Genomic DNA, 8,993 nt, shown 5'->3' on the forward strand with positions numbered 1-8,993 from the left:
CTAGGAGAGGGACTTTGAAATCACGTGACTGGGCTCGGTAGGCTTGCGGAGAAACATGGCGGTGCCCCGGTGAGTGACCGCCGCTCGCTTTGGAACTAATATGTCGTTGTAGCTGCAATATCGGAAGCGTTAAGGTACGTTTATACTCCAACGCAACGTCGACGGGCGCGGCGTAGCGCAGCGCGCACAGATACTGATTGGTCGCAGATATCGAGTTCCCGGTTGCCGGCCAATGAAAGGCGCGCGTTCTGAGCTACGCTGCGTTCACTGCGCTCAACGTCGGAGTATAAACAGCCCTTTAGTCAGCAATGAAGGGTGCAGGACGTTTTGGCTTTGCCTTACCTCACTCTAATTGCAAAGCATGGGCGATGACCTCGCGTCATTTTTTAGATAGACTTTCGATTCTGGCCATTCCTAAGAATAAATGAACGCGATAATTGCCGGCATGGTAACATCTTTGGAAAGTGGATTGCCTTGACTCAATCGGCCGGGTATTGACAGCACACAAAAGCAGACAGCGTCACAATAGACCTTTTGCTGAATTGCATGCTTTTTATACTTATCAGAGTTTGGAAGGATGCAACGCGACGCACGACAGAAAAACGACCTAAACAAATATCCGACTTTCCTCGCCAGGGGCCCTGCTCCAAACCTGAGAGCCACTGGTCTATCCCGAATAATCACTCTCCTTTTGGCTAGTTATATTTCCGCGTCTTGTGTCGTGATTGGTTGTTCGACTTCCTCTTTGGTTAATGCCGGAATGTCATAGACCAAGGAGCGATAATGAGCTGCAAGGAACTTTTGCCACACCCTCCGCTTCTCAAGTTGTCGCTGACCACACGAACAAAAACTGAAGGTGAGGAGGAAACGAGAGCTCGCGGCGACGTCGAAGGGCCGAGCTCTGACGATACAACGTAGGGAGCCTTCATGTGCGCTTTGCTAGGGTGATGCCACCCTTTGTAATACCACTCGCCGACAAACCAGCAGCCATTTTGTTCCTCGGCGATAATCCGTGGGGCTTATAACCCTCCCGGAAACAAGCACCTTATCTCAGAAGTTCGGAGCAGCGTTGTGGAACCCACGGAGGGAGGATTAGCCTTTTCCCCCTCGGATGGGATTACCGATGGACACAAAGTCTACTTTCCGGCGCACGGGGAAACAATGAGTGAAACAAAATGGCGGTGGAAGAGGGTGGGGGAAAGGGAAACAGGCAGTCGGCATCACTCTATGCGAAGCGCACATGAAGGCACTCTAATACAACGTAGAAGACAAGGCCCACTAATGACGTCGAGGTGGCATTAAGACTTTTTGTTATACCCCGACGTCTAGCATAACAAGATTGGTTGCAGATAAGATATCCCGTCCCTGATCGCCGGCCAATCAAAGGCCCATATTTTGTACATCGCTACTTTCGCTGCGTTTAAATTTCGAAGTATATCATAGTATTTAGATGTGTACACGTTCGGGCAACAAATATTTGGAAGCCGGAAGTAAAAAGTAGCCTCGATAGTATCTAATTTATTTAGCAAGCTTTTTTTTTTTTTCCGTACACAGGTGGACCGAACAAGCGCAGCAGCACTTTGCAATTGTGTGCTTTATTGTCCGTTTTTTTGTTACTTTTAATTTATTTCTCGACGGGTTTTAACAATGATCACAGTTGACAGTTTCCGCATGACGGCGGAAATGAAGAATGTTACAATTGCCCACGTGATTCTTACGCTATGTGACGAAGGTATAAAATCGTCAATTCGTTCAAATACGAAGCAGTTTGCGCAGAAACTTCATTCCATAAAGAAGGAATCAATAGAAGCGATGAAGCTCCTGCTGATTGCCGTCGTTATTTCTATTCACACAACAGGTACGTAGTACATCTTGTATCATTTCGCAGATGCTTCGGTTGTACTGGGCCTTAATTTTGAACTGGAATGGGTGCCAAATAATCGGTAAAACCTTGCAATTTTTTTTTGTGAGCCATTACTCTTATAACATTTGATGTTAAATCAAAGTAGCGAGCTGGACGAGTAGGCTCTTGGAACCTGATTTGTTTATTTTCCGTTTTCCCTTGTTTTCTCTTTTTTATATTTAATTTATAACCCTAATACTGAAGCGTATGGACACTTCCTGTTCAAAAACCTAATTTGTTGTCATTTATTTATACGGTGGGTTTATTTGAAATCAAATACCTGTGTTGGGGTGGGTACGATGATTTCCGTGGCAATTTTCATCCCCGCTGTTTCGGTTGTGATGGGCATTAATTTTAATGTGGAATGGCTGTCGAATGAAAGGCAGAGCTTTGTAATTTTTGTCAACCATTACTCTGGTAACATTTGATGTTGAATCAAAGCAGCGATGAGGATTCGTTCGTTCTTGTAACTTGTTTTGTTTACTAGGTACTTTTTCCTCGTCTTTTTGTCGTTTCTATGTACTTCACCAGCATGATATTAATGCGTCTGGTCATTTCTAGTTCAGGACATAATACCCTGTGACTTAATTAGCAAATGTTATAATTGAACCATTTATGTCGTCAAGCATTCTAACTGAATGTGGTACCATTTCAGTGCCATACACATATCTTTGTCAGGACAAAGGTCGTTTTTTTACTTAATTTCTGCCCTTTTACGTTTACCGACACACACAATCACATTTACAACATAATTTATGGAAAATCATCCTGCCACTAAATGACCCCGGTGACGTCACATGACCCCCTTGAGGTCACGTAACCCTCGTGAGGCGACAGCGACGCCGCTCGGAGGGATGAGTAGCAGACAGGATGAGGACGTGAGGAAGGAGGGAGGAGGGATATACCTTTCCCTGAGTACCCTTCCTTCCTCCTCCTCAAGAGCTGCGCTCTAATTTGGCGTCACTGGGAGTTGTAAACGGCTTTCATTCTATTTGATCCCAAGTTTACCAAATATTTTCAGATATTTACTTTATCTTTATGACTTTTTTTCCTCCTTCTAATTTTAATTCAGTATAATTGTTGGTTTTCATTTTCTTAATTTGAGCTAGACGTTTATGTTGTGTTCCTCTCCTCCAGAATGCAACACCTCTTTTTGCTTTAACTCTGTAAAGACTTAGTCATCTACACTTTATATACTGGGAGCATTCACTTCTTCACTATAATTCCTAAAATATTAAAGGTGGGGCCGCTAGTGATTTTATTAAGCTTATAAAGTCCAGGGGCCCTAAACTCGTCAAACTCAAAGTCAGGGCCGAAGTTCACGGAGAGCACTGATTGGGCTATCATGACGATGATTGTGCGCTTTTGCCGCCGGCGCCCAATCGGAACACTCTGCAAACTTTCGGTTCCAACTTTGTGTTTGGCGAGTGTATAGCCCAGGATGTGTATAAAAGTAAATGGGAACAGAACTGCCTTTGGATCTTTTTTAAAGTTGCAATAATCGGGATAGAGGATTAGTAAGTTTATCTCAAAATATCTCAAAGGAGGAGACCAAAACAACAATGGTGCCTTTGATTTTTATCCAACAAAATGTGACAAGGATGTTTTTTGAAACTCAATTAACGACAAAAAATATATGGAAATTTAAAACATTAGTAAGTTAAAAATAAACAACTTCACCGCGATTTGCCAAAAAAAAAAAAAAATCTCCTGTTTGCATCATTGAAGGTTGGGATGAAGACCTGCCAGACGCAGGTCTTCATCCAAAATCCAAAAACATGTTATAAAATAAAAAGATACTGAAAAAAAAAGTTCCCTACTGAAAAAAACCATTTGGCGCCCATATGAAAATAAACGGGTCCATACCGGTAACCGTTTAACCATACTGGTCGCCAGTTTGTCAAAGGGGTCGCCCGTATGGCTCAAAGGGGTCCCCCGTATGAGCCATAACGGTCACCTATTTGGCAAACGGGTCGCTCGTCTGGGCAAATGGGCGACTCGTTTGGGCAAAGTTGTCGCACGTTTGCTCAAACCGGCGACCATGTTGCAAACTGCACCGGTTCAATATCAAACGGGCTCTCCGGAGCCCGTTTGATATTGAACGTACAGATCGGCGGCGTAGGCACGCCTAGCGTTTCAGCCGTGGTAGCCAATGTTTTCCGGAAGGCTGGGAGCGCCGGTTCATCATTTCAGATCGTCCGCATAATGCAAGTAATTATATTTATATTTCAATTGCGCTGATTTTCGATTATACTGCAACTAAAACTAACCCCCTTTTTATTTTTTGACGTAAACACGCGACGTTGGTGAGCCGATATTTTTGACAGACCTTTAATACTTTGTCCATCTTTGTTGCCTCAATTTACTTATTCAGCTCGAATCTCTCTCGCAGAAGACGCGACCGCGTGAAAGAATGTACGTCTAGACTCCGTTTCACTTTAATTCAAGACGCAGCGAAGGTAGCACGCGTACACGCGGCTGCAAGAACATCGAGCATTGCGAGAGCACGCCCGCCGTTGCAGCACTCAAACTACGAGCTTGCGCTGAGTTCTTTCTTCGCTCGGGCGCAAGCCGAGCTTCTGGCAGCCCCGCCGCCATTTCCAAAGTTGGAGCGCGCGCGCGCGCGCGCGTTTGTTCTTCGGGACTACAAAAACGCATCTCCCTGGAATGCCTGGGGAGAGGGAGAGGGGCTGTCCCGGTGGTCCCAGCGCCTTGACCTCGCCCCCTCCCTCCTCCCTTGTCACCCCTGTCACGTGACCCACAGCAGCGCGCGAGCTACACGCTGAGAAGCATCGAGATCCGGAAGGGCGCGCCTTGCAGCCGCTTTTTTCTTTGTCTGCTTGTTGTCAGTTGCTGCTCGAAGTTCGCTCGTCCTACCTGCTTCAATCTGTCGCCTAACCCTGCGGTCTTATTGGGATGTCTCTCGACAACGTATTGGATGTGCATCAAAGCTATCAGTGTTCGAAAAGACCCACGTGTATGTCGGCAACGAGCGATTCTTCAAAGTCGCAAATTCTCGCGGTTTGGTTGGGTTCGGCAAATGACAGCTTGTGCGCCGCATCGTGTTGAAACTTCCAAGGAGCCGTTCCCTCTCGTTTGTGTTTGTGTGGTTGTCCTGCTTTGACCGTGTCGACAAATATCACGGATTACCTCTTTCAAGTCCGCTATTGTTATGGTAAGTGCACTGCAACCTACGTGTTGGCAACGATTGACCGTTCTTCTACGCGTACTCTTCTAAATTATCTAAAAAATTATGCAGCGCTTATTCGCGCGGCAGCCAGGAGAATAATTTCCCCGAAAGTCTACCTGTATAGTGTTCACAGATCGCTTGCACGTTTGTACTTGTCTACAGAAGAGGTAATAAACTTCGAGGAGAATTGAAAACAATCTTTTGTGTCGGTTTTCCTGTCCACTTACAAGCACCTACGCGAGTGCATTTGTTCTACGTGTTTTCTCCATGTTATAAGTACGTTTATGAGTTTCGGGACGTCTTAAATATGTTTAAGATAACCAACCTCCCAGACGATACCCATTTAGGGCTAGCGCATAATTTGCCATTTCGAAGGGCACGTTCAAACGTGTGGTCACGTGCCATGTCGAACGGGTACTCGTACCATACGGCACCCGTATCAAACGGGCACCTGTATCAAACGGGTACCGTTTCGAACGGGTACCGTTTCCAAACGGGTACCCGTATCCCACAATCACGTTTGATCCAAACGGGTCGACAGGTTTGATTCAAACGGGCGACCAGTTTGCCACCCGTTTGAATTTCAAATGGTTTTTTTCAGTAGGGTTACTACACTCCGTATCATCCTGGATGGACTGAAGCCCAATGCTAGAGGCTGCCAGGTCCAATCACGAGCCTGTTAAAAACCACGTGGTACATTTGCTCCGTCGTACGTATAAGTGCTCCAAAACGCGTCATGCGGAGGGCCATACGTCGGATGCGTCGGAGAGCTATGCGCAGAGAAATTGAGTTAGAACAGGTGACGATTGAGAGCGCGTGAAGATGTCACAACGCCGACGTCTGATTGGAAGGATTAGGGGATAGACGTGATGCTAGCTCCCTTTGTGCATATTTATTTTTCGAACATGTTGGAACGCGAACGCGGAACGCAAGACGCCGGCTTTCGTCAATCCAACGCATTCAGAGTATGAGTACAGGTGAAGGCAGCTAGCTTTGCGTCTACCCACTAATCATTCCAGTCAGAGCTCGGCGCTGTCACGTCCCCGCACGCTCTCGCCCTTTCCTCTCCATCAGTTTCTCGGCGCAGAATCAGACAGCTCAAGAGACGCCGAATGTGGCATATTATGTTATAAATATCACAATCCTGAGAATCCAGAAATCAAAGACCACACGCACACACAACACACAATCACACACACACACACACGCACGCACGCACGCACGCACGCACGCACGCACGCACGCACGCACGCACGCACGCACGCACGCACGGAAACACAGACACGCACCCATGCAAACAAAGTCTCAGACTGGGCTCGTGTTTTGTTTGGCTTTAGGTCTAACCTTCATTTGCTTGTTTGCAGCCTGACTTTCTGTTCCATTATGTTCACGCTTTTTGCTTCACAGTTTGTTCTTCGGCATATAATCCGCCGAATGCCGCAATCTCAATGGTTGCGGAGCGATAATCGGATGCTATAGGAACTCGTCACACCCTGCGTTTCTGAACATGTCAGTTCCTATTACGTTAAGAACGACGGGGCTTATGACGGTTCGTTTTACTAATTTGTTGTTTTATGCCTACGTGTATATAATTAAGGCTAGTTAATCTCATATATGGTTGATGTTACAGGGCTCTTGACAACAGCACAAGCGAAATGTGAACCCCGGTACAATGGCGGTTATGGAGGTGGCAGAGGAGGAAACGTTATACCAAACTGGACTTTTAATCCCCGAACCAATCACTGCGAAGCAATTATGACGAAAGGGCGCTGTCATTCTTCACAGAACTGCTTTCCATCTGAGGACGAGTGTGAATTCGAATGCGGTAAGTGTCATCGCCGTTGCTTAAATGCGTGGTATATTTTAGTTATATACGGTACATGCAACTGGAACTGTGTCAGAGAAAAGCTATATGAGCATGAGCTCGAGATTACGGAAGACTCTAAAAGGTCGCCAGATTTATCAGCCCGATAAGAGGTGGTATCGTTTCATTTTAAGAACAACTCTCAAGTGCACACATGGTACTCTTTAAACTATCTGAAGAGCGCCGTGAAGGTAGGCGTCTGGCGTTTGGAAACTCCGAGTATCGCGAAACGTTTGGGACGCTAGAACGTTTCACGTATGTAACACAATTAATTGCCTAGCAATTTCACGTAATATTGTTTAACCCTGGAGAGTGGGGAAACAGGACAGCACAACAAAACTCTAACTGTGTGGAGATTCGTGTTGTCCTGCCTTTCTATTTTCCCACTTTCCAGCGTTAAAAAAATGACAGTTCTTAATACATATATTACAAAAACACTAAGAAATAAATATAATTTCTGTCGATCTTGAAGAAGGCGTAAGCTGATACTTTACACCAGTTCAACACCCTGATACCATTTTATTAGAAAAGAACTTGGGGCAATGTTATATTAAGACTACAGCTATTTTTTTTTTTCGATTTGTATCGTACAGAAATGTGCGAAAATAGTAATTCTGATTTTTTTTTTTTTTTCAGATCCAGAGACGCAGTTGTTCAAGGAAATCCTTCAAGGTTGATAAGAGGAGGGCGTTTATGTAGTTCGCTCAAACGAGCAGATTTATGCATATAATGGTTATACACTATTTATGATAAGGGAAATTAAAAGATTAAGTGTCAGAGCTCTTTGAAAAGATGCTTGTTTTCCACCTTGAATAAGCCCGTTCTTTTTTTTTGTTTGTTTGTTTGCGCTTTACGCACTGGTGCGCTTTATTAATAAGGGAATGTAAACTCTAACTAGAATCCTGCGTCAGGCTGCTTTGCTCAACTGCACACCATTCACCCTGAAGGGCTCGATTAAACTCATAATTTATGATGAGACATCCATACATTGTGTCATAAATCATCTCCATCTTGGGAATTTCTCCTAAATGATTACATATAAATAATGCCGGACATTAATTCGTTTTGTGTTCTTAAATTTATACAATGGTGGCAGTTGGTAAAGTTGAAGCTTGTGCGAGTTGGCTCGACATGCATGAGAATTAAAGCTGCCCAAAAGACGAAAGACCAGATAAAGAAAGCGGACTCAGCGCTGTTTCGGTATCGTTCTTCATCCTGTCCGTCCTCATTTGTGCTTTTTTAATTCGCAGCTGGTAACTTTCTTTTAATCTACTAGCGGTTCTGGCGTTGAAACTCGGGCCTGGAGCCTCCACTTCCCTTACAGAAGAACCGGCGCGCGAAAGTGTGCTTAATTCGGGTAAAAATATTGACTTGAAGATTAAACATATTCGAAAGAAGTTAGTTTAAGTGGGTAAATTTTTGATTAAAAATAAAATTTCAACGAGTCTCTAACACGCGGGCAGCTAGGCTTCTTCAAGGGTGACTGTGTCCGTTGAGGAGCATATGTCGAATGGAAAGAAGACAGCTGGTTCCTCAACGCGGTTTCCCTCGGAGTTTGTCGTTTTCCTCATAAATACTATGTTGCCCTGTAACAAAAAACTACAAAAACAACGTATTTGAAAGCCATTAATGGCATGAAGAACAGTGACAGTTGTATGATATACACAGGGTGAGAACGCACTTCCTTGCCATAGACGCTTTATGCCAACTAAAGAGGTGCAGTCTCTGGAGCTTACGGAATAATATTTGATATAATAGATTATAATGTAACAATTTCAAATATTTGTGCCGCTAGATATATTAACCCAGTTTTTAACCAAATTATTCACGAAGACCATAGTAACCGACAGGGTAACTAAAACGTAAAGCGTAGCCTATTTTGTTCATGCTTCTTGCCTCGTCATCTTTGGCCTTCTAGGGAAATTCCGGTATCTCATAGGGTCGCAGAGCAATGACAAGTTGCTCTGGACTCTCTACGCCATGTTTATTTTAAGCTGTCCGTGACAATACAAATCGATATTCACAGTGGATGCTCT

The 8,993-nt window shown here is 44.6% G+C and overlaps 1 protein-coding gene across 1 annotated transcript; it reads left to right on the forward strand.

Annotated features, from left to right (window-relative positions):
- The first annotated feature begins 1,812 nt into the window (after positions 1-1,812).
- LOC120840940 lies at positions 1,813-7,634 on the forward strand. The gene is made up of 3 exons (XM_040211732.1): positions 1,813-1,858; positions 6,724-6,918; positions 7,594-7,634. Exons 1-3 carry the CDS (start codon positions 1,813-1,815, stop codon positions 7,632-7,634), a joined length of 282 nt encoding a protein of 93 aa, XP_040067666.1.
- Positions 7,635-8,993: the final 1,359 nt, after the last annotated feature.

The sequence above is a fragment of the Ixodes scapularis genome, unplaced genomic scaffold (genome assembly GCF_016920785.2).
Source record: "Ixodes scapularis isolate PalLabHiFi unplaced genomic scaffold, ASM1692078v2 PGA_scaffold10__122_contigs__length_95168666, whole genome shotgun sequence".
NCBI classification, from domain to species: Eukaryota; Metazoa; Arthropoda; class Arachnida; order Ixodida; family Ixodidae; genus Ixodes; species Ixodes scapularis.